The 27,061-nt window shown below is 43.1% G+C and overlaps 1 protein-coding gene across 6 annotated transcripts in view; it reads left to right on the forward strand.

Moving 5' to 3' along the window:
* The window catches only part of LOC134359579 (uncharacterized), a 234,929-nt gene that overhangs the window by 75,265 nt on the left and 132,603 nt on the right, over positions 1–27,061 (forward strand). For 5 of the 6 annotated variants that reach the window (XR_010021146.1, XM_063073078.1, XM_063073079.1 and 2 more), the window contains exon 2: positions 3,674–3,759. The exons of the other annotated variant lie outside the window; for it this stretch is intronic. Coding sequence is in view for 4 of the 5 variants with exons in the window: in XM_063073078.1 (XP_062929148.1) it covers positions 3,674–3,759 (86 nt within the window). In the remaining variant the exon portion in view is untranslated. The remainder of the gene's footprint in view (positions 1–3,673; positions 3,760–27,061) is intronic. 6 annotated transcript variants of the gene reach the window in all.

Consider the following 27,061-nt stretch of genomic DNA (forward strand, 5'->3'; position numbering starts at 1 on the left):
AGGCAGCATCCAGGAAAAGAATACAGTCGACGTTTCAGGCTGAGACTCTTCGATGTCCCTTTGCTCAGATTTGCAGCACCTGCAGATTTTCTCTTGTTTGTGACTGAGGTACATGGATAGGAAAGCTTTATAGCAGGTGTTCCCAACCTTGTTTATGCCATTGAATGAGGGGTTTGTGGACCACAGGTTGGAACCCCTAGAGAGAGATATGGCCAATGGGATTAGCTCAGTTAGGCAACTTGGTCAACATGGACAAGTTGGGATGAAGGGTGTGTTTCCATGTTGTACAGCTCTGTAACATCATGGTTATGACTCGTTTAGCTCACTAAAGTTCTTCAGGGTGTGTAATCCACCAGCAGGCCTGGTCTAGACTAATCTAGTCTGTGTATGATTCCAGACCTACCAATAAGCATCTGACTCTACTCTTAACAGCCCATAGAAGTGACCAGGCCAGCTCCACTGTCTGTGGGATGTTGAGATGCAAACTATAAGCATCTCATCCTGGAAATTGGGTAGACGATGTCCTTCACATAAGATCCAGGCCACAGAAAGAGGTGAAACAGCCTCGAGTTGCCAATAAGTAACAACTAGATTCACATTAAAAGATTAGGAGCTGTCCATTACCACCACAACAGTCCTTAACAGTGTGATTATCCCTAATTATAGATAGTCATTCCAGCACAGACATTTAACAAAACTGAGGACTCTCATTCCTTCAGATTTCTGATTATTTTGGAGATAATGTCACTCCGGCAAGACCCGAGGAGGGGGACTTTGTATTTATATACATAACAGTTGGTGTACAGAAGTTACAGTTATAGATACTCACTGTTCCCCGGACACTGAATACCTGATATTGCAGTGCAGACCTTTTTTACTTGCCGAGAGAGTTTACATCGGTTGTTATGGCAGCTGTTTACATACCACCGCAGGCTAACGCTAAGCTAGCTATGGAGAAGTTACGTCACTCCATTAGCCAGTGTCTATCAGCACAACCAGACAGCATTGTTATAGCAGCTGGGGACTTCAATCATACCAACTTGAAGTCTGTTTTACCTAAATTCCATCAGTATATGAACTTCCCGACAAGAGAAAAGAACACCTTGGATCAAGTCTACTGCAATCTTCCTCATGCATATAAAGGCAGCCCTCTGCCACATTTGGGACTCTCAGACCATCTGCCTCTGTCCCTGACCCCGGCATATAAACCACTCTGCTGTAGACAAAGACCATATATGAAGACCGTCAAAGTATGAACTAAGGAGGCTACCTCTGCCCTACAAGACTGCATTGATAACACAGACTGGGAAGTTTTTGATGAAGGGGGAGATCTGGAAGGGCATACATCAGCTGTTCTTTCATATATAAACTTTTGTGCTGAGAATGTCATGGACACAAAGTCTGTTAAGGTGTTCCCCAACCAAAAACCTTGGTTCAGTAGCATGGTGAGGATCTTGCTAAGAACCCGGGATGCTGCATTTAAATCTGGGGATCTACAGGCCTATGGGCAGGCAAGAAGAGCCCTGAAAAGTGGCATCAGAGAGGCCAAGCGCAGATAGAAACAGCGTATAGAGGAGCACTTTACCAATAACAACTCCAGATGTATGTGGCAGGGGATAAAGACTCTTACTGGCTACAAGGACAGCTATACAGTCACAAACTCCTCAGATAGGACACTGCCGGACACTCTGAATGCTTTGACAGCCAGAATGGAGAAGTTGGCATCCAGTCAGCACTAACAGAGAAGGATGACCCTATACAGTTACACCAACACCAGGTCAGATCCGCCTTGCCCGGGGTCAATGTGAGGAAAGCAGCTGGGCCAGATGGAGTCACCGGAAGGATTCTTAAGGACTGCGTAGATCAACTAGTGGGAGTATTTACTACCATTTTTAACCTCTCGCTACTATAGTCTGTAGTCCCCACCTGCCTTGTCAGCCACAATAATACCCATACCAAAGAAAAGTACAGTGAACTGCCTTAATGACTATCGCCCAGTTGCTCTAAATCCTATCATCATGAAATGTTTTGAGAGACTCATACTGTCTTATATTAAGTCTGCCATACCTGCTGACCTTGATAAATACCAGTTTGCGTATCGTGCAAACAGATCGACAGAGGACGCAGTCATCACAGCTCTCCACACAGCCCTTACAAACCTGGATCAGGGTAACACCTATGTAAGAATGCTGTTTGTGGACTACAGCTCAGCTTTTAATACAGTCATTGCCTACAGACTGGTGCAGAAATTGAGCAACCTGGGCCTTGACAGTTCACTGTGCTCATGGATACTGGATTTTCTGAGAAACAGACCCCAAAGTGTCAGGATGGGAGAATACACATCATCTACTCTCATCCTGAACACCGGTACACCACAGGGGTGTGTTCTCAGCCCCATCCTCTATTCTCTTTTCACCCATGACTGCTCTACCATTCACTCCACCAACACCATTGTCAAATTTGCTGACGATACCACCCTAATAGGTATCTATTACCACTGTGATGAGACAGCCTATAGGGGGGAGGTACAGCATTTGACAGAATGGTGTTGTCATAATAACCTGGACTTGAACATCACAAAAACCAAGGATCTGATAGTAGACGTCAGGAAATCAAAGCGCGTCGAGCACTCCGCTCTGCACATATACGGGAAAGAGGTGGAGAGAGTAGAGAGTTTCAAGTTCCTCGGGGTCCACATCTCGGCTGACCTCACCTGGACTGCCCATATCTCTTATCAGGTGGGGAAGGCCCAACAGAGGCTCTACTTCCTAAGGAAGCTAAAGCACGCTCTCCTCCCTCATCACCTGCTGATCAACTTCTATCGGACAACTATAGAGAGCCTCCTGACATATTGCTGTGCAGTGTGGTTTGCCAGATGCACAGAACAGAACAGGAAGGACTTGCAGCAGGTGGTGAGGGTAGCAGAGTGGGTTATTGGCACAACATTACCCTCCCTCAGAGACATTTATACTGGCAGACTTCAAAAGAAGGCTACTTGTATTTCAAAGGATCCCACTCATCCTGGACATCACCTGTTTTCCCCTCTACCTTCTGGGAAGAGATACAGAGCATTAAGGACGAAAACAAAGAGGCTCCTTAACAGCTTCTACCCACAAGCAGTGAAATGTATAACACCCCCTTCTCTTCTCCTGCCCCCCCTCCTAAGACGGCGGCAGCTAAATGCATCACACTTCCAGGAATGGCAGGTGTGCAATAGTCCTACCCCCCATCCATATATTATTAATTTTGGACTGCATTCCTGAGGTTTTAGAGTTTATTTATGTATATATTCTTTGTCATGCTACAAAACGTTGAGCTGCTAAACTCTGTTTCATTGCTCCACAACAATGACAATAAAGATATTCTATTTTCTCAGTTTCTCTTTTTTCTTTTAATCCTTCTTTCTCTCCATTTGGTCGCTGGATCTTATTTGTGCTTTTCATATTTGTAAACGTTGAGGAGAAGGTTACTGGACTGGTAATCTACTCCTCTGAACTTTGAGTTGTGATAAACTTACACCTTGAACTTAAGTGGAATTGTAAGAGCTGGGATTGTCTTGAAATAATAATTTTTTATTATAATTTTTTGAGCATGGTTGTACAATGAAGAAAAGGGAGTAGCTTCTTGTATCGTTGAGGTGGGTTTTAATGAATTGAAATATGATTTTGTGCAGAGTTCCAGTGACTGGGACAATCTCCAAGCAAAATGCAAATGAGGTGGGGGCCAGATGTGCCATGTTTGTCCTGAAGAAATGTGGAGGTAAGAGGCTGGATTACCAACTGTTGCCAGAGTATTGTTAAGGAACAAGAAAGCATTGAGAACACCAACTGAGAGGGATTTTCTGATGGCTCAGCAAACACTCACATCATGCAGTGTGGCACCAAGTTCCTGTGTACCAAGGAGAAGCCTTCCATTGTTCTATCAGTGATCAGGAGGAGGGTGAAAGCAGTGTAATGCCATTTGCAATGTTCTGACTCTTTATGATAGAATAACACAGTACAGATCCTTTGCCCCGTCATGTTGTGCCAATCTTTTAACCTACTCTAGGATCAATCTAACCCTCTCCTCCTACATAGCCCTCAATTTTCTATCATCCATTTGCCTATCTAAGAATTTCTTAAATATCCCTAGTGTATCTGCCTCTCTCACCACTCCTGGCAATGCATTCCATACAACCTCCACTCTCTATGTAAATCAAAAAATACCTATGACATCCCCTACTCCTCTTTACTTTTCTCCAAACACTGTAGAATTATGTTTTCTGGTATGAACCATCTCCGTCCTGGGGAAGAAAGTCTCTGGCTACACGCTCAATCTTTGCCTCTTATTATCTTGTACACCTCTATCAATGGTGGTGGTAGTGGTAGTCCTTCGGATTGGAAGGAGACGCTGTTGTGCAGTTCATCTGTGGACCCGGAGGTGGCTCTGCAGTCCCAGTCTGAAAGCTCAGAGTCTAGCACAATGGGGGCAGTGGAAGTCCGTTATTGTAGTAATTGTGGCTGCTGTTCTGTGATGCTGCTCACGGTTCTCCATCCGTTTTTGGCAGCGCCTGTCTTCAAAACTGGTGTAGGCGTCATAGTACAGGGCTCGCCAGCGGGTTCTGCCGGCAGCCGCAGCTTCTAGTTCCCTTGGCTGGATGCCACAGTAGCATAGGGTTTCCTTCACAGTGTCTTTGTAGTGCTTGCCTGGATGACCTTGAGGTTTCTTTCCGGTCACCAGTTCACTATAGAGCAGCTGGCGAGACATACGGTGGTCGTCCATTCTGATGAGTGTCCCACCCACTGCATCTGGGCTCTGATGATCAGGGACTCAATGCTGGTGGACTCCGCGTGATCCAAGACCTCCAGGTTGGAGACATGGTCTTGCCAACGAATGCCAAGGATGGAGCAGAGTGAAATTTCTCCAGTCTATCAATAATGTCGAGTGAATAAACTAATATTTACAGAGCACCCATAGCACTCTGAACAAGTCTGCTCGTGGGGTAGTGTGTACAGTTCTGGCTACTCTGCTATAGGACAGACATGGTTGCACTAGAGAGAGAGCAGAGAAAATTTATGAGGATGCTTCCAGGACCGAATGACATGGAGAGTTTAGGCAGGCTAGGACTCCATTCCTGGAAGATTGTGGGGTGACCTTCACAAAGGTGTATAAGATCATGGCAGGTACAGATAGGCTGAATGTACACATTCTTTTCCCTAGGGAAAGGGAACTAAGAGCTAGAGGGCCTAAGTATAAAGTGAGAGGTGGAAGATTTAAAAAGGACCTGAAGGGCAACATAATCATGCAGAAGATGGTGCGAACATGGAGTGAGCTGCCAGAGAAAGTGGTTGAGTCAAGACAAGAAACAACATTTAAAAGGCATTTGGATAAGCAGATGGGTTCAGATTTATTTATTTATCACATGTACATTGAAATATACAGTGAAATGTGCCGTTTGCATTGATAATCTGTACAACCGCATCATGTGCTCGGAGTAGCCCGCAAGTGTCATCTCCCATTCCGGCAGCAACGTAGCGTGCCCACAGTGATCTGCAGCACATCAGCTACAGCAGTAGGAAAGGTTTGGAGCAGGGGGTCCCAAACTGGGGTCCACAGACCCCAGACGTCGGTCCACAGGCCCTACAGGCATCGTAAGGCTCCATGGCATAACACAGGTTGGAACCCCTGGGCCAAATGTGAGCAAATGGGTCTAAATTGGTGGGAACCATGGTGGCCATGGACAAGTTGGACCAAAGTTCAAAGTACAATTTATTATCAAAGTACGTACAGTACATGTCACCATATACAACCCTGAGATTTATTTTCCTGTGGGCATACTCAGCAAATCTATGAAATAGTAACTATAACATGATTAATGAAAGATCAGCCAGAGTGCAGAAGATAACAAATTGTACAAATACAAATATAAATAAATAGCAATAAATAATGAGAACATGAAGTAACATGATAAAGGATCCTTGAGAGTGAGATGCAAACAACAGGAATTCTGCAGATGCTGGAAATTCAAGCAACATACATCAAAGTTGCTGGTGAACGCAGCAGGCCAAGCAGCATCTATAGGAAGAGGCGCAGTCGACGTTTCAGGCCGAGACCCTTCATCAGGACTAACTGAAGGGAGAGTGAGTAAGGGATTTGAAAGCTGGAGGGGGAGGGGGAGATGCAAAATGATAGGAGAAGACAGGAGGGGGAGGAATACAGCCGAGAGCTGGAGGGGCAAAAGGGGATACGAGAGGATCATGGGACAGGAGGTCCGGGAAGAAAGACAAGGGGGGGGTGACCCAGAGGATGGGCAAGAGGTATATTCAGAGGGACAGAGGGAGAAAAAGGAGAGTGAGAGAAAGAATGTGTGCATAAAAATGAGTAACAGATAGGGTACGAGGGGGAGGTGGGGCCTTAGCGGAAGTTAGAGAAGTCGATGTTCATGCCATCAGGTTGGAGGCTACCCAGACGGAATATAAGGTGTTGTTCCTCCAACCTGAGTGTGGCTTCATCTTTACAGTAGAGGAGGCCGTGGACAGACATGTCAGAATGGGAATGGGATGTGGAATTAAAATGTGTGGCCACTGGGAGATCCTGCTTTCTCTGGCGGACAGAGCGTAGATGTTCAGCAAAGCGGTCTCCCAGTCTGCGTCGGGTCTCACCAATATATAAAAGGCCACATCGGGAGCACCGGACGCAGTATATCACCCCAGTCGACTCACAGGTGAAGTGATGCCTCACCTGGAAGGACTGTTTGGGGCCCTGAATGGTGGTAAGGGAGGAAGTGTAAGGGCATGTGTAGCACTTGTTCCACTTACACGGATAAGTGCCAGGAGGGAGATCAGTGGGGAGGGATGGGGGGGACGAATGGACAAGGGAGTTGCGTAGGGAGCGATCCCTGCGGAATGCAGAGAGAGGGGGGGAGGGAAAGATGTGCTTAGTGGTGCGATCCCGTTGGAGGTGGCGGAGGTTGGACCTCCGGGTCCAACATATTATTCTCCGTAAGTTCCGCCACCTCCAACGGGATCCCACCACTAAGCACATCTTTCCCTCCCCCCCTCTCTCTGCATTCCGCAGGGATCGCTCCCTACGCAACTCCCTTGTCCATTCGTCCCCCCCCATCCCTCCCCACTGATCTCCCTCCTGGCACTTATCCGTGTAAGTGGAACAAGTGCTACACATGCCCTTACACTTCCTCCCTTACCACCATTCAGGGCCCCAAACAGTCCTTCCAGGTGAGGCATCACTTCACCTGTGAGTCGACTGGGGTGATATACTGCGTCCGGTGCTCCCGATATGGCCTTTTATATATTGGTGAGACCCGACGCAGACTGGGAGACCGCTTTGCTGAACATCTACGCTCTGTCCGCCAGAGAAAGCAGGATCTCCCAGTGGCCACACATTTTAATTCCACATCCCATTCCCATTCTGACATGTCTGTCCACGGCCTCCTCTACTGTAAAGATGAAGCCACACTCAGGTTGGAGGAACAACACCTTATATTCCGTCTGGGTAGCCTCCAACCTGATGGCATGAACATCGACTTCTCTAACTTCCGCTAAGGCCCCACCTCCCCCTCGTACCCCATCCGTTACTCATTTTTATGCACACATTCTTTCTCTCACTCTCCTTTTTCTCCCTCTGTCCCTCTGAATATACCGCTTGCCCATCCTCTGGGTCACCCCCCCCCTTGTCTTTCTTCCCGGACCTCCTGTCCCATGATCCTCTCGTATCCCCTTTTGCCTATCACCTGTCCAGCTCTCGGCTCTATCCCTCCCCCTCCTGTCTTCTCCTATCATTTTGGATCTCCCCCTCCCCCTCCAACTTTCAAATCCCTTACTCACTCTTCCTTCAGTTAGTCCTGACGAAGGGTCTCGGCCTGAAACGTCGACTGCGCCTCTTCCTATAGATGCTGCCTGGCCTGCTGCGTTCACCAGCAACTTTGATGTATGTTGCTTGAGAGTGAGATCATTGGTTGTGGGAACATTTCAATCATGGAGCAAGTGAAGTTCAGGGTAGTTATCCTCTTTTATTTAAGAGCCTGATGGTTGAGGGGTAGTAACTGGTTTTCAACCTGGCGGTGCGAGTCCTGAGGCTATTGTATCTTCTAGTGGTGGGAATCTCTGATGATGGATGCTGCTTTTCTATGAGAGTATTTTGCGTAGATGTACTCAATGGTTGGGAGGGCTTTACTGGAGGGATGTATTGGACCGAATCCACTATTTTCCAAACACCTGTTTGTATACTGTATTATCTCTATGACTTGAATATATATATATTAGGATATCTGGCCCATTGAGTCTACTCTGCCATTCTATCATGTCTGATTTATTATCTTTCTCAGAAGTAAAATTACACCATCATACTGAGCTATGATGAATCAAAATAGAAAATAGGTTGGTAATAACAACTGTTTACCTTTAAGCCCCCAGTGAAAAAGAAATTAAAGTTGCAAATGTAAAATAAAGTCAGAAAATGCTGGAGATTGTTTTCTCTCAGAAGGTAGCAAATCTCTGGATTTCTCTATCCCTGAGGGCGGGGGTAGCAAATCTCTGGATTTCTCTGCCACTGAGGGTGGTGGAGGCCAGATCATTAGATACAAGGTGGTAACAGATAAATATCTAAAAGGCTGAGGAATTGAGGGTCATGGGGAACTGGCACTAACGCGGAGCTCGACACACGACTGGAACTGCAGAGAGTTGTGGACACAGCTCAGCACATTACAGAAAACAGCCTCCCATCTATGAACTCTGCCTATACTTCTTCCTGCCTTAGTAAAGCTACCATTAAAATCAAAGATTCTGTTCTTAAACTGCATGTGCACACAGCCTCACAGTAACTGAAATGCTCCCGTGCACATAGCCTTTGTTGCCGTGCAGCTGGAATTGGACACAGCTAGAAAAAGTTTATGAAATATGAAAGGTTTTCTTTGTTGTACTCTGTTTCATTACACCCTTCACTTAATAAATAAAATCAGAAGTATGTGATTTTTCAATTTTCATTTTAAATATTCATAGCATGCATATTCTAAATATTTAAAGTGCCGTGCAGTTATCATGAGAGTTGAAATTTCCTGCTCTGAGCAATGGTTGGCCTGCGCAGTTGTAAACAAAATTAGTGGGAATTTGCCACCCACCTTCGACATCCTCTTTCCTCTCCTCTTCCATCAGCTTGAAGATACAAAAGCCCGGAAGCACGTACCACCAGGCTCAAGGACAACTTCTATCCCATATTGTTATATATATTGTTAAGTAGTTCCCTAGTACAATAAATTGGACTCTTGACCTCACAATCCACCTCATTACGATCTTGCGCCTTATTTATTTAGAGATACAGCATGGTATCAACTACACCCATGTGACCAGTTAATCTACTGACAGAATGTGGGAGGAAACTGGAGCACCTGGAGGAATCACATGTGGTCACAGGGAGAACATCCTTACATACAGTGGCAGGAAATAAACCTGGGTTGCTGGAGCTATCAAGGGATGCACTAAACACTATGCTACCATATGCTACCGTACCTCTCCTATTTTTTACCTGCACTACACTCTCTTATACTTCATACTCATATACTTCATCTTATACTATATTTCATTTTGCATTGTCATTGGTTTACCTTGTTCTGGCTAGGTAAACTGTGTAATGATCTGATCTGTATGAACAGTATGCAAGTCAAGCTTTTCACTGTATCTCGGCACATGTGACAATAATAAGCCAATTCTAATTCCAAGAGTTGAGGCGAACATAGATTAGCCATGATCATATGGAACAGGTGTAATAGGCCTTGTGTTCTTGTGAAATTCTCAGCAGGTCAGGCAAAGAAAAAAGTTAATGTTACAAGTCAAAGACTCTCCATTAGAACTGGCAAATTGAGAAAACAAGTTAATTTTCAGTTGCAGGAAGGTTGAAGGAGGAAAAGAAAAGGCAAAGGAAATAAGCAGGATGAGAACAGAGCTGCCCAAGTGAATGAGGGCAGTTAGAGAGAAAGTGAAAACAAACAGTGGGATATGTCAAAATGGTGAAATGCAGGCCAGAGTTGTTGCTGAATATTAAGCCAAAAGGAGAATTCTGAAAATGCCCAGCACATAAGGTATTGTCTGTCAGCAGGACAATATAAAGTTCAAAGTTTCAGCTGGCTATCTTTACAGCAGAATGTCCCATTCTGGCCCAGATGGATGAAATACTGCAATTCCTTAGCCTTACATGGGCCTCATAAGATCAGTGCTGGAAGCCTTAGAGGTTGATAGGTCAGAGGAGGATAAGATGGAGAATTAAAGTGAAAGACAATTGAAAGCTCAGTTTGGACTGAATGGAACTATCTCTCAGTTTTTCAATGCTCCTTTGATGGTTTTCTCTCTGCCTAACTGCCTTTGTTAGTCAGTCAGCCAGACATCACTATAAACAGTGGAATCACTTGAGAAATCCTGGCTTTAACTTATCAAGGGTATTACTTTTGTCCTATCTTTCCCACCCTTACCCTGACTGCAGCTTAAAACCAACTTGCTTCCTTAATCTCCCAACCCAAAATGATGACTGTTTCTCTTTCTATAGATGCTGCCTGACCTGCTAAGCATTTCCAACATTTTTATTTTAGATCAGTAATCATTGTGCACAGAGGCAAGAAAATAGCAAAAGTATTCAAAACACTTGCTGCAACTTTTAGATATTGATAAGATCTCAGCCAGCAATCACAAGTTTCCTTTAATGCCCCACAATATAAACTTGCTAAAGTTGCTGTTGTTTTGTGTGTTATTGCACCAAAGTTCAGGAACAACTCCAAACCCGTTTGACCCTGCATTCATTGTTACTTCGCTTTTTGGTGTTTTGGAGCTTTTCCTGTGAAATGCTGCCACTCAGCACACATGTACACCCTGTCTGAATGGCCTGCCCTCCCCCCCCCCCCCCACCCCAACTCACAGACACACTCTCATCCTGCTCTGGTCACTTTTCATCTTTTATTGCTGCTGTTTGATGTATGCTATATAACAGTGCCAGTGACATTACACTCTCTTACATAAAGATGCACCTCTCGCTTTATGTCGACCCGTCAACCCTCAGGCCATGGCACTCAGGAATTTGTATTTTTGTAACTGTGTGTGCTGGCTTGCAACTGTATCTCTTGTGGATTGCACCTTGGCGCTAGAGAAACATTGTTTTGTTTAACTGTATACATGTTTATGATCGAATAACAATAAACCTGAAGTTGAACTTGAACGTGCCCGATTCCCAATCCTTCCTCTATAGAGGTGTCATCCTTCCAGACTGTGACTCACTGTGCAGAGTGAGTTTGAAATCTGAAATCTCAACTTGCCAAAACTACTCCGGGGGATAAACAAACTGTGAGAAGGAAACAATGAGTAACTGTTTTATGTACAACTGTGGGAACTGTTTCATTTTCTGATTTTCAGCAGCTGTAGTTTCATGATTTGTATTTTAACCAATCTGTTGTTTTAACCAAGTTAACTGACTGTTGTACTCATCCAGTTAGTACACTTCCATTCTGCTGAGTTAAATTTGATATTAAGTGAGACCAGTTCACCAAGCACCCATGGGAAGTCACTGGTTAGCTTGCAAAATCAATTTTGGGAGAGGGAGTGGTTCAGTTTGAACTCTATCTCAGAGAGTTATCTTAGTACTAAGTGATCAGGAATTAGACCAGCAATGAGTGACTAATGATTGGTCAATCTCTTTTTGAATGAACAGTGATGGACCAAACTTCTACTGAGCAACTGCTGATCACACACCCTTTTAGTTGTAATCAGGTGTTGGTCATCATTGTAATGATAACTACTAACTGGTCATTTTTGAGCTAGTGACCAGGGATTAGACAACATCCTATTGAGTGACCAATGATCAGACAGCCTTCTGAGTGATCTGAGATTGAACCACATCCTTGCGATATGACTAGTGACAAGTCAACCTTTTCCTGTAGCCAAGAATAGTTGATGGACCATTTAGTTGTCAACCAACTCACCCTTACCGCTGTTATTGCTGTTTCTGGGAGCTTGTTCTGAACAAATTGACTGGTGCTTTTCCCTCATTACAGTAGCACCTAAACTTCAGAAACACACACAAAATACTGAAGGTTCTTGCTATGTTTTGTAACTCCCACTCATTAAACTAACTGAAAGAAACAGACAGGAGCCTAGGAAAACATGTCTTAGTTTCAATTTTACTTTAAGCAAGCCATGTACGCAAGATGTGGCGGAGTAATGAGGGCGCAATGCATTATGTAAACAACAAAGAATACTTATCAAGCAATATCCTGTATTTACAATATTACTCAAATCTTACTGAAATATTAAGTACACAACTCTCCTCCCTGCTTTGCTATAAACTCCAACTCAATATAGAATGCATCTTACCGTATATATATATTTAGTTATTTATTTCTATGGGTGGTATGTATGTGTATTTTTTCCTTCAGTCCCGGGTCCTCTATTAGAGGACTGGGAGCTTAATGATTTGGCACAGTATTCTTGTTGTTCCTAGTAGAACGCTCTTCTCGACTGAGACCTCAGATGCTGTTACTGGGATTTATTGAAGCCACCTCCCAGTCCAGGTGTCACAGCTCCAAGTGCTCCTATCACCACTGGGATTACTCTGGTTTTAACTTTTCACATCCTTTCTATCTGCTCTTTCAAGCCTTGGTGTTTCTTCAGTTTCTCATATTCTTTTTTCCTGATGTTACTATCATTATGGATTGCCATGTCTATCACGGTTGCTTTCTTCTGTTCCTTGTCCAGTATTATTATGTCTGGTTGGTTGGCAGTACCCGCTTATCAGTCTGTATTTGTAAGTCGCACAGGTTCTTAGCTCTATCATTCTCCACGACCTTCTTGGATGTTTCCCATCTGGACTTGGGAGTGTCCAATCCATACTCAGCACAGATGTTCCTGTACTCAAGTCTTGCAACTTGGTTGTGTCGTTCAGTGTCTGCTGTCCCTGCCTGCATCTTGCACCTTGCTACTGTGTGCTGGATGGTTTTGGCCGACTCCTTGTACAGTCTGCATCTTGGGTCTTGTCTGATGTGATAGACCCCTGCCTCTATTGCTCTTGTGCAGCCATGAGAAACGCCTCTGTGCTGTCCCTCAGCCCTGCCTTTTACAGCCATTGGTAGAACTTCCTCAAGTCAGCCACTTCTAAGATCTGGCATGGAACATCCCATCCGGTGGCTTGTCCTCCTGCCGTGGCCTTCGGTTCTCTGGCTCTGCTTCACCCACTTCCATTTCCATGTCCCTTGCCTGCTGTCTGAGGTATTTTCTTAGCAGGTCGTCCTTAGGGGCCATCTTCCTGATATACTCCTGGATGTTTCGCATTTCTTCCAGGTCTGTGACCCTGAAGCTTCCAACTCCATATCCTCTTGTACTCCGGTGGGTGTACAGTTGCTCGACATTGGACCTCCATTTACTGCTAGCAGTTTCCAGGTCTTGATTTCAGTGGCTTCTAGTTCGTTCCTTGGCCAGTTCGTTATTGTAGCTGGGTATCTGCTGACTGGTAGTGCAAATGTGTTGGTGGCTCGGATCTTGTTCTTCCCATTCAGCTGGCCTGTCTCACTCTTTGGAGATACTTGGATGTTGCAGCCTTCCTCGTGTCCTCATTGTGGCTTCCAAGCACCTGCAGGATCCACGGGTATTTGTAGTTGTCCTGTACATCTGGTATGTGGCCTTCAGGTAACTTGACTGTATATATGTGTATACTATATAACTATGATATAGTGTTGGCGCGTGGCCAAGTGGTTAAGGCATTCATCTAGTGATTTGAAGATCGCTAGTTTGAGCCTTGGCTGAGGCAGCGTGTGTGTCCTTGAGCAAGGCACTTAACCACACGTTGCTCTGCGACGACACCGGTGCCAAGCTGATGTGGAGAGGGGAGACTTGCAGCATGGGTAACTGCTGGTCTTCCATACAACCTTGCCCAGGCCTGCACCCTGGAAACTTTCCAAGGCGCAAATCCATGGTCTCATGAGACTAACGGATGCCTATATAACTATGATATAGACATGTACAGCATCTGACAGTGGGGAGGTGGGTCACTCTGCTTAGCAGGTGAGACTTGTGGCTGTGACACAATCTCATGTTTTGAACCCTCCTCTGTAGTGGTTATAGGAGTTGACTCTGGGACTGCAGGAAGTGGTTCTGGCAACTCTGGCCACCTTTCTTCTCCAACAATTGATTCAGCTCTCCTCAGCTGATCAATGTGTCATCTCCAGACACAATCTCCACTGTGTAGGAGGGTGGAGGTTCTGTCCTTAATCTTTCCAATTACGCACTTCTGATCACCTCTGTCCCTCGCCAGGGCTGCTAGTCCAGGAATGAAACAATGAACCTCCTTGTTTGAGGAGCCTTCAATTTGTCTCAGCTGTTTGTCCTGCATACTCTTGCTGAGATTGAGTTTGAACAGATTGAAATGTGAATGCAAGGGACAACCCAGGAACACCATAGCTGGAGGGTTGTTGTTTGTAGAATGTGCTGCATTGCGATATGCAAGGAGGAAGTTGACGAGCTTCTGATTCAGTGTCAGTGACTTCTTTCTCTCCCTTCCAAAGGAACAATCAAACACCTTGCTGCTTTGCTTTTTAAAAAAAATTTAAATGACTTGCTGTTTTTTTTAAAGTTGTAAGTATCTCTGCGCTTCAACAGATAGGTAATTGCCTTGGGTTCATTTTAAAAATACGTTGTTGCCACTCTTATACTTTGTAACTCCAAACATAAAACTAATGGCAAGAAAAAGGTGGGAGCCCAAGAGAATGTGTCTTGGTTTTGTTACTATTTTAAGCTGTATATGTATGTATGGCATGGCGGCATATTGATGTACAGTATGCCATTTATGTACTTTTGCATATAACCCATAAATAGTGAGTACTGGGTGATAATAATCATTTTTTTAAAAAAGCAGAAATGGCTGGCTACATCTGTATGATAGACGTGTTTGATTGTGCAAGGGATAACAGGAATATGTATACTAAGTGAATTGAGCAATATTTTGAAGCAAATGAAATAGCCAAAGGGAAGTGAATGCTAGTTTTGCTGAGTGCATTAGATGAGAAGCAATGCAGTTAGAAACTGATTTGATAGGGATATTTATGAGACGTTTAGATGAGCACCTGGATTTAAGACAAATGGAGAGTTATGGGCAATGTAGGATTCATGGGTGAGATAGATTATGGAGTAGGTTTCACTAGAGCTTTGGAAAGAAAGCAAAATAAATCAGCCATTATCGAAAGGCAGAAGAGATGCGATGGGCTGAATGGCCTGATTCTGCTCCTGTTCTTCATGGTCTTACATATATTAGCACAGTATAAAAGCCCAAACTGTGCTCTACTGTTCTAGTTCAATGATGGCTGAACTATCTCCCCTGATAGTCAGCTCTATAAACATGTTGAATATTGTCAAGGATACTCTCATTTGGATGAGACTTTCTGTAGAGTCCCTACAAATAATTTATACTTTGGCAAGGTTTAAAAGCTTTAAAAAAAAAACCTCACTTGGTATTCTTGCCTTAGTTTAGCCATTGTTTCATAACCTCTATTAATTCTGTAGTCCACCCTTTTGAATTTTTTAACTCTAGTAGGTCAATTAGTTGGCACTTTGATGTAATCACCTAGATAACCAAACTCAAAGGCAATGGTAGAATTGGAGATCAAAATACTGTGGCTACCTTTTCATCTTCTTCAACTTCACCATCCAGTAAGGATTAGACTGGTACCCGGAGCCCTGGATTACTGAACTGTACACTCAGTGACCACTTTATTATGTTAATGAAATACCTAATCAGTCAATCATATGGCAGCAACTAAATGCAAGCAGACATGGTCAAGAAGTTCAGCTGTAGTTCAGACCAAACATCTGAATGAGAATAGAAAACAATCTAAGTGACTTTGACCATGGAATATCTGTTAGTGCCTGACAGGGTGGTTTGAGTATCTCAGAAACTGCTTATATTCTGGGATTTTCACACACAATCTTCACTAGTATTTACAGAAAATGGTGAGAAAAAGCATTCAGTGAGCAGCTGTTCTGTGAGTTGAAACCTTTTGTTGATGAGAGAGGTCAGAGGAGAATGGCCAGACTGGTTCAAGCTGACAGGAAAGCAACAGTAACTCAAATAACCATGTGTTGCAACAGTGGTGTGTGGAAGGGCATCTCTGAATGCACAGCACATCAAACTTTGAAGAGGATGGATTACAATAGCAGATGGCCTTAAACATACACTCAGTGGCCAGTTTATTAGGTACCTAATGAAGTGGCCACTGAGTGTACTTGTTGAATATGATTTCAAGGAACTAACTTTGAATTGAAAAGTTAGGAATGACGGTGTGAAACTGTAGGATTGTTGTAAAAATCCAACTGTCCTACAGGAAGAAAATATTATCAAGTTTGACCTCCATGTCACTCCAGACTCAAATCGGTTAACTCCTAACTCACTTTTGAAGGGAGTTAATACACTAGTTCACTCAGGATAATGAAAGACGAACAATAAAAACTAGTATTTCCAGTTGATAAATAGAAAACTAATTTTGAGAAGCATAAAATATTTAAAAACATGGATTTTCTTATAAAATCTAATAAAATTTAGAATACCAGTGAACAATTTCCTCCTTTAGTATCCCCATTCAGTGGAAATTGATTGTGAGTTTGTAGCTGTTGACTCCTCGTTCTTCCTACAATGAGTTTGAGACAGCACTGTATGACACTTAGCGAAAGAGTTAGGTTCAATTCTAGTCATACAAGGAATAACTCATTTCTGCTGGTTCATGCCTGATTCAAGGGACATTGTAAATGCAACACACACAAGATGCTGGAGGATCTCAGAAGGTCAGGCAGTATCTATGTATGGGAATGAACAGTCGAATGTTACAACTGACTCACTTCCCTCCATAGATGCTGCCTGACTTGCTGAGCTCCTCCAGCATTTTGTGTGTGTTGCTCAAGCTTCTGCAGAATCTCTTGTGTCTACAATGTAAGTGTAATTGCAGGATTAAGATGCTGCAATAGTTCATGAAGAGTTTGAAAATATTTGGTATGTTACCAAGGACTAGCAAATAGGTATACCTTAAAAAGTGGTTGCATCACTGCCTCGTATGGAGATGTCAATGCACAGGATCGAAAGAGGTTGCAAAGGGCTGTAGATGACATCCAACATTAAGGACCCAAACCATCTGGGACATGCCCTCTTCTCAAGTTCCTGGGTGTCCATATCTCAAAGAACCTAACCTGGTCGCAACATATTGATGCAGCAATAAAGAAGGTAAAACAGCAGCTATATTTCATTAGGAGTTTGAGAAGATTTGGTTTTGTCGTCTAAAACATTCCAAAACTTTTACAGATGAGCCGCGGAGAGCATTCTGACTGACTGCATCACTGTCTACTATGGGGTGGGTCTGGGGCTGCTGTACAGGGTCGAAGTAAGCTGCAGAAAGTTGTTAAATTAGTCAGCTCCATCATGGATATTAGCCTCCGTAGCATCCAAGGCATCTTCAAGGAGCAGTGCCTCAGGAAGGTGATGTCCTTCATTAAGGACCCCCACCAACCAGGACATGTCCTCTTCTCATTGTTACCATCAGGAAGGAAGTACAGAAGCCTGAAGGCACACACTCAATGATTGAGGAACAGTTTCTTCCCCCCTGCCATCTGATTCCTAATCAAATATTGAACCCATGAACAACACCTCATTACTTTTTAAAATTTATTTCTGTTTTTGTACTACTTGTTTTAACTTAACTATTTAATATAATGATATATACTTACTGTAATTCAGTTTTTTCTGTGCTTATCCTGTGTTGCATTGTACTGCTGCTCCAAAGTTAACACATTTCATGACACATGCCAGTGATATTAGACCTGATTCGGATCCATTTCTATCTTCAGGGAGGAAGTACAGGAGCATGAAATTCAGTGTTTTAGGAACAACTTCTTCCCCTCCACCATTAGATTTCTGAACAGACCATGAAGTCACGAATGCCATCTCATTATTCCCCTTTTGCACTATTTATTCATTTTATTTTTATTGTAATTTAGAATAATTTGTATGTATTTTACTGTACTGCTACCATAAACACAGTGAATTTCACAACATATGCCGATGATATGATCCTGATAATCAGAATCAGGTTTATTATCACTGGGATGTGATGTGAAATTTGTTAACTTAGCAGCAAGAGTTCAATGTAATACATAATTCAGCAGAGAGAGAAAAAATAAAATAAAATAAAGCATAATAATAAATACAGAAGTAAATCAATTACATATATTGAATAGATTTTAAAAATGTGCAAAAACAGAAATACTGTATATTAAAAGACGTGAGGTAGTGTCCAAAGCCTCAATGTCCACCTAGGAATCAGGTGGCAGAGGGGAAGAAGCTGCCCCGAACCGCTGAGTGTGTGCCTCCAGGCTTCTGCATCTCCCACCCGATGGCAACCGCGAGAAAAGGGCATGCCCTCGGTGCTAGAGGTCCCCAACAATGGACGCTGCCTTTCTGAGAAACCTAAAGATGTCCTGGGCACCCTGCAGGCCAGCACCGGAAACCACTACTTTTAATACTTTTCTATCAGATATTAGATGAATTAATGTCAGATTCAAGTTGTAGTTTATTTATTTGTGCTTTTTAGCAAACACATGCATTTTTCACAGTATGTGATGGTTCATCCCCATACACTGGCAGAAAGAGGTATAGCAGTTGAATGAACAGTGTATCATCCTTCTCATTTTTCATTGGCTAAGAATTAGCACATTACCCACGTGAAGTAATTGTGCAACCAGTGATTGGTTTAGTCTTATCCAAGGAATGTTCTGTTATCCGGATTATAAAAGATGATGGATTTCTCAGAGGCGATATCTTCGTCTTTTATCCTTAGGTTCTTTGCTTTTCATTTATCCCTGCTTTGTTTCTCAGCTCTTTGCTTAGTTTTCTCAGTATTTGTATGTTTGTCTAAACTTTAAAATAAATGATCATTAAGAATTAAGATTGCTCACCATTCTTGACAGGTGGAAGAACCCTAAGGATCAGAAAAAACTGAGGTCCAACACCATGTTCATAAATGACACTTTATTGGTTTAATTGAAATGAATCCTCAAAAACTAATACATAAAAGCATACCCCTCAACTATAAAATTCCTGGTGTTGATGCTGTAGATTCTCGAATTTACGTAATTCACAACCTAACCCTTACCAACGAGCCAAAGCTCAGCTGTTCTCCACATGCTCTGAACATTATCCTTCTGTAACAGCCTGCAAAATGTGCCTGCCATTTTCACTATCAAATTATTCAGCCTAGCAATCAGCAGCTTTAACTGGGGTATGTATGACTTTTAGTTACTTTTCTATCATTTGAAACTATCATTTTCATATAAGCATATTAAGCTACATAACTAAACCTGAGTTTTTTTTTGTTTCGGTTGAAATGTAAAAGCATTTCAACTAAATCTAACTTTTGCTTACCTAATTCCTAGCCCCGTATTCTCCAATCTTTAAATTGTAAGTGTTGCTAATGTGTGGAAGCTTTAGAGAGGGTGCAGAGCAGACTTAACAGAACGCTGCCTGGATTAGAGAGCATCTTATGAGGATTGCTACAGTGAGCTAGAGTTTTTTTTTCTTTGGAGTGAAAAGGGATAAGAAGTGACTTGATGGAAGGGTACAAGATGATAAGAGGCAAAAGTTAAGTGAATAGCTAGAATCCTTTTCCCAGGCCAGAAATGGCTAATACCAGGGGGCATAATTTTAAGGTGATTGGAGGAAAGTGTAAGGGGGATGTCAGAGGTACATTTTTTACACAGAAAACTGCATAGAACACCTTACCAGTGTTGGTGCAGGTAACATTAGGGACATTTAAGAAACTCTTAGATAGACACATAGATGATAGAAAAACGGAGCGCTCTGTAAGAGAGAAGGGTTAAATTGATCTTAAAGTAGGTTAAAAGATTGGCATAACATTGTGGGCTGAAGGGCCTGTACTGTACTGTAGTGTTCTACGTTCTATGTTCTAACCAAAGCAATAAGCTTCAAGATTTGTTTGCTCCTGTGGTGGTCTTGTAACTAATGAAATGAAGCAATACCAATGAAGGTTATCGATTGGAATTATGAGGATAATTTTCTGTGCAATATTAAACGCCAATAATATTATTTTTTCTTAACGTGCTGAATTTATTGTTAACAATCATCCCTGACTCCTGTGGATCAATAGTCCCTTCCTATCACCAGAATTATGCTCTTTCATCTGCATGTTAATTTTTTGTTATTAGGGGTTGCATGCTTCAGAACTTCCACTACTGTTTAGCCCATCGGTCACTGGTTATCAACATAGCTGATAAAATATCAGAACGTTATTGCAGAGGCTGGATGTCGAAAAATGGAATATATTGGAAGTATTCTTCTGTTCAGGTGGTGACTATGGAAGCAGAAAGAGAGTTAAGAGAGTTAATGTACCTAGTCAAAGTTGGAAAGGGAAAAGAAGTTAGTTGTGCAACTTCAAACTAATTTTCTTTCTCTCTTTTCCAATACTATTAAAACATTAACTCTGTTCCTCTTTCTGTAGATACTGCCTGACCTGTTGGGTGTTCCCAGCATTCCGTGCTTCCACCCTGGTTTTGATGTCCTCATCTTGTCCCAAGCCATTTTTTTTGGGACAAGCCAAGTTGATGTGGACAATATTACAGTTGATACAGTTAAAGCAAATTATTGCACATGGAACAGAAAACCGGAGTGTATTTATTACGGGTTCTTCTATGCCATATGCTTATCCTTCCAACAAGGTCTGATTAATGGAGGTTCCCATGCTTATCACTACTTTCCTGATTTCATTTGTGGGTGAATTATTCCTTATGGTGTATAGTCACGTACCTAGAACTGAAAAAAAATATTTTGCCGTACTTTTGCCAACTTGGCTCAAATGTTGTCATCTTCATCAATATTATTGTGAAATAGTTTATGTTTTGGCAATACCCCAGCTCTGCAGGCACAAGCTTCCAGACTGTGGCTGGGTTTGTAAAGAGAAGTCAAAGTGTAGTAGAACATAAAACATAGAAGAGAACAGCACAGGAACAGGCCCTTTGTCCCACAATGTTTGCCGAATCAGCTAAAAAGCAAATCAAAATCACCCGAACACTAATCACTCCTATCTGCACCATGTCCACATCCTTCCACCTTCCACACATTCATGTGACTATCTAAACAGCTCTTAAAATCCTCCAATGTATTTACCTCTACCACTATATCTGGCAGTGCAATCCAAGAATCAAATATTCTCTGAGTAAAAACTTATCCCTCACATCCCCTTTGAACCTACCCCCTCTCACCTTAAATGCATGTCCTCTGGTATTAGACATTTCAACCCTGGGAAACAGGTACTCTTGATCCACTCTATCTATCTAGCTTGTATTCTTAATGTCTTATGATAATGAAACATAAATTAGATATGGAAGGCAAGTGGGAAGAGTGAACAAAATAGAACATACTTAGAACATAGAAAAGTGAAATACAGACCCTTCAGCCTGAAATGTTGCAACTTGTGCCAACCTTTTAACCTACTCCAGGATCAATCTAACTCTTCTCTTCCATATAGCCCTCCATTAGCATCCATATGCTAATCTAAGGGGTTCTTAAATGTCCTTAATATATCTGCCTCACCCCTGGCAGTGTACTGACCGTGCACTTACCATTCTAGTTTAAGAATCAGCCTCTGATATCCCATAGAACCACAGAACCATAGAACACTACAGCACAGAAAACAGGCCATTCAGCCCTTCTAGTCTGTGCCAAAACATTATTCCGCTAGTTACATTGACCTGCATCCAGTCCATAACCCTCCAGACCTCTCCTATCCATGTACCTATCCAATTTATTCTTGAAACTTAAGAGTGAGCCCGCATTTACCACGTCAGATGGCAATGTGTTCCACACTCCCAGCACTCTCTGAGTGAAGAAGTTCCCCCCAGTGTTCCCCCTAAACCTTTCCCCTTTCACCCTAAAGCCATGTCCTCTTGTATTTCTCTCTCCTAATCTAAGTGGAAAGAGCCTATTCACATTTACTCTGTCTGTACCCCTCATAATTTTGTAAACCTCTATCAATCTTTTATACTTATACTTTATACTTTATTGTCGCCAAACAATTGATACTAGAACGTACAATCATCACAGCGATATTTGATACAAATCGATAGTAAATATTAAAAATTTAAATTTTAAATCATAAATAGAAAACAGAAAAGGGAAAGTAAGATAGTGCAAAAAAACCGAGAGGCAGGTCCGGATATTTGGAGGGTACGGCCCAGACGCAGGTCAGGATCCGTTCAGCAGTCTTATCACAGTTGGAAAGAAGCTGTTCCCAAATCTGACTGTACGAGTCTTCAAGCTCCTGAGCCTCCTCCCGGAGGGAAGAGGGATGAAAAGTGTGTTGGCTGGGTGGGTCGTGTCCTTGATTATCCTGGCAGCACTGCTCCGACAGCGTGTGGTGTAAAGTGAGTCCAAGGACGGAAAATTGGTTTGTGTGATGTGCTGCACCGTGTTCACGATCTTCTGCAGCTTCTTCCGGTCTTGGACAGGACAACTTCCATACCAGGTTGTGATACACCCTAGAAGAATGCTTTCTATGGTGCACTTATAAAAATTAGTGAGGGTTTTAGGGGACAGGCCAAATTTCTTTCGTTTTCTCAGGAAGTAAAGGCACTGGTGGGCCTTCTTGGCAGTGGACTCTGCTTGATTGGACCAAGTCAGGTCATTTGTGATATTGACCCTGAGGACTTAAAGCTTTTGACCTGTTCCACTTGCACACTACCGATGTAAATGGGGTTGTGCGGTCCGCTACTCCTTCTGAAGTCAACAACCAATTCCTTCATCTTGCTGATGTTGAGGGATAGGTTATTGTCTTCGCACCATGCCACCAGGTTCTTAATTTCCTCTCTGTACTCAAACTCATCATTACCCGAGATACGGCCTACAATTGTTGTGTCATCAGCAAACTTATATATTGAGTTCAATGGAAACTTGGCTACACATTCATGGGTGTACAGTGAATACAGCAGGGGGCTGAGTACACAGCCTTGTGGGGCACCGGTGCTCAGAGTGATTGTAGAGGAGAGCTTGTCCCCTATTTTTACAGCCTGGGTCCTGTCTGTGAGGAAGTTGAAGATCCAGCTGCAGATCTGAGTGCTAGGGCCCAAGTTCCGGAGCTTAGGAATCAGTTTATTTGGAATGATGGTATTAAAGGCAGAGCTGTAGTCAATGAAAACGAGCCTTACGTATGCGTCTTTATTCTCTAGGTGTTCTAAGGAGGAATGTAGGGCTAGAGAGATGGCATCTGCCGTTGGCCTGTTGCTCCCCTCATTCTTCTATGCTCTAAGGAATAAAGTCCTAACCTGTTCAATCTTTCCCTGTAACTAAACACCTGAAGACCCGGCAACATCCTAGTAAATCTTCTCTGCACGCTTTCAATCTACTGATATCTTTCCTATAGTTAGGTGACCAGAACTGTACACAATACTCCAGATTTGGCCTCACCAATGTTTTATACAACCTCCCCATAACATCTGTTTCTCAATACTTTGATTTATGAATGCCAGGATGCCAAAAGCCTTCTTTACAACCCTGTCTATCTGTGACGCCACTTTCAGGGAACTATGTATCTGAACTCCCAGATCTCTTTGTTCCTCCGCACTCCTCAGTGCCCTACCATTTACTGTGTATGTCCTACCTTGATTTGTCCTTCCGAAGTGCAATACCTCACACGTGTCTGCATTAAATTCCATCTGCCATTTTCTGTCCCAGATCCCTCTGCAAGCTTTGAAAGCTTCCTTGCTGTCCACAATGCCGCCAATCTTTGTGTCATCAGCAAACTTGCTGATCCAATTTACCACATTATTATCTAGATCATTGATATAGACAACAAACAACAATGGTCCCAGCACAGATCCTTGAGGCGCACCACTAGTCACAGGCCTCCAGTCTGAGAAGCAATCATCTTTTTCTTTCTTTCAATTATCCACTACCACTCCCCCATACTTTCCTCCACTCATCATAAAATTATGCCCTCTCCTATTAACTAATTAGGTATAACCATGTCAGAACAAAATATTCCAAGACTATCTAACCAGAGTTTTATAGAGCTGCAACATTACCTGTCTGCTCTTGACTCCATTCCCAACTAATGAATGCCAAAACACCAACCTGTGCTGCAAATTTGAGATAGTTATACAAAGGACCCCAGATTGCCATGTATGGTGTTGTAGGCATCACTGAATCATGGCTGAAGGAAGCTTATAGCTGGGAGCTTAATGTCCAAGCATACACATTGTATCAAAAGGACAGGCAGGAAGGCAGAAGGGCCGGCATTTCTCTGTTGGTAAAAAAATAAAATCTAATCTTTAGAAAGAGATGACATAGGGGTGGAAGGTGTGGAATCATTGTGGATAGAGCTAAGGAACTGCAAGGGTAAAAAGACCCTGATGGACGTTATATACAGACCCCCAAACAGTAGTAAGGATGAGGTAAGGGTGATAGAAAATGCATACCAAAGCTTAAGGTAAAAGAACCCTAAGGGCCAATGTTATCATAGTATGATCAAATTCACCCTGAAATTTGAGAAAGAGAAGCTAAAGTCCGATGTATCATTTTTACAGTGGAGTAAAAGGAATTACGGAGGCATGAGAGGGGAGTTGGCCAGAGTCAATTGGAAAAGAACACTGACAGGGATGATGGCAGAGCAGCAATGGCAGGAATTTCTGGAAGCAATTTGGAAGGCACAGGATATATACATCCCAAAGAGGAAGAGTATTCTAAAGGCAAGATGATCAACCGTGGCTAGCAAGAGAAGTCAAAGCCAATATAAAAGCCAAAGAGAGGGCATGTAATAGAGCAAAAATTAGTAGGAAGTTAGAGGATTGGGAAGCTCATTGAAAAGATAAAGATGGAATATGGAAGAGGATGGAATATTAAAGAGGATCTCAAAAGTTTTTTCAGAAACATGAAGTGTAAAACAGAGGCGAGAGAGGATATTGGACTGCTGGAAAATGATGCTGGGGAAGTAGTAATGGGGGGGCAACAAAATAGCAGATGAACTGAAAAAGTATATGGCATCAATCTTCACTAAGGAAGATACTAGCAGTATAGTGGAAGTTCCAGGTATTGGGGGCAGGAAGTGTGTGAAGTTACCATTACTAGAGAGAAGGTTCTTAGGAAACTGAAAGGTCTGAAGTCATCTGGACTACACCCCAAGGTTCTGAAAGAGGTGGCTGAAGAGACTGTGGAGGCATTAGTAATGATCTTTTAAGAATGATTAGATTCTGGAATGGTTCCAGAAGACTGGGAAATTTTAAGTCACTCCACTCTTCAAGAATGGAGAGGCAGAAGAAAGGAAAATATAGGCTAGTGATGTTCCAGAGAGTCTATGTTGGGACCGATTCTTTTTACGTTATGCGTATGTCAATGATTCGAATGATGGAATTGATGGATTTGTTGCAAAGTTGGGAGATGACATGAAGATAGGTGGGGGTGCAGGTAGTTTTGAGGAAGCAGAGAGGCTGCAGAAGGACTTAGACAGATTAGGAGAATGAGAAAATAAATGGCAGATGGAATACAGGGTCAGGAAATGTATGGTCATGCACTTTGGTAGTAGAAACGAAAGGTTTGGCTATTTTCTAAACTGAGGGAAAATACAAAACACTGAGGCGCAAAGGAACTTGGGAGTCCTTGTGCAGAATTCCCCAAAGGTTAATTTGCAGGTTGAGTCTGAGGTGAGGAAGGCAAATGTGATGTTAGCACTCGTTTCGAGAGGGCTAGAATATAAAAGCCAGGATGTAATGTTGAGACTTTATAAAGCACTGGTGAGGCCTCACTTGGAGTAGTGTGAGAAGTTTTGGGCCCCTTATTTTAGAAAGGATGTGCTGAAATTGGAGAAAGTTCAAAGGAGGTTCAATAAAATGATTTCAGGATTGAATGGCTTGTCATATGAAGAGTGTTTGATGGATCTGGGTCTGTATTCACTGGAATTCAGAAGAACGAGGGGTGACCTCATTAAAACCTATTGAATTATGAAAGGCCTTGAGAGAGTGGATGTGGAGAGGATACTTCCTATAGTGAGTGAGTCTAAGACCAGAGGATACAGCCTCAGAATAGAGGGGCATCCTCTTAGAAAAGAGCCGAGGAAGAATTTCTTTAGCCAGATTGTGGTGATTCTGTGGGATTCTTTGCCACAGACAGCTGTGGAGGCCAAGTGTTTATGTATATTTAAGGCAGAGGTTGATAGATTCTTGATTGGTCAAGTCATGAAGGGATACTGGGAGAAGGCAGAAGATTAGGGCTGAGAGTAAAATTGGATCAGTCATGATGAAATGGCAGTATAGACTCGATGGGCCAAATGACCTACTTCTGCTCCGATACCTTATGGTCTTATGGTCTTATAAGGCAGCGGTCTCCAACCACCATGTGCTACTGGGCTATGAGGAAACAATATGATTTGGCGATATGAGTTAGCCTTTCTGAAGCACCTTCAATTACTCCAAAAGACTGAGGTTTGGTAAAATACTGAAAGGCTTTTATTCGCTGTACAATACGACGTCCACAGTGAGTGTCTGCCCCCGGACTGAGGGGGAGGGGCAAGGCGAACACCTTTATACAGGACTCTGTGGGAGGAGCCACAGGGGCAGTCAGCAGAGGGGTGTGTCCAGACAGGTAACCGAGTTACAACATATATACATGGTTTACCACATTCACCCCTCCTTTTTTTTTTAAAAAGAGTCCCGCGGGGTGAAGTGACTGACAATATTTAAAAGAAGTATATTTACAGGTTAAGTCTATCAGGCGGTCGAGTCCGTCGCTGTGATCTACGTAGCACCGGCGATGGCGGTTGTGCTGGCTCCGGCCTGACTTCAGGTGCCAGCACGTTAGGCGTCGGTAATCCCTCGTGCGTGTGCGTCGCGCCCGGTATGGGAGTGTCGTCTGGTGTCTGTATAGGGTTTGGGGTGCACGGTGTCTCATAGGTACATACATTGGTGGGTACGGGGTCAATAGTCACCACGGAGTGTTCAGGGTAGGGGCCTGGAGCTCCTGCGGGCGCCAGGTAGCGGATGGAGACCGTGTCCTCCCG

Source organism: Mobula hypostoma, chromosome 20 (genome assembly GCF_963921235.1).
Source record: "Mobula hypostoma chromosome 20, sMobHyp1.1, whole genome shotgun sequence".
Lineage (NCBI taxonomy): Eukaryota > Metazoa > Chordata > Chondrichthyes > Myliobatiformes > Myliobatidae > Mobula > Mobula hypostoma.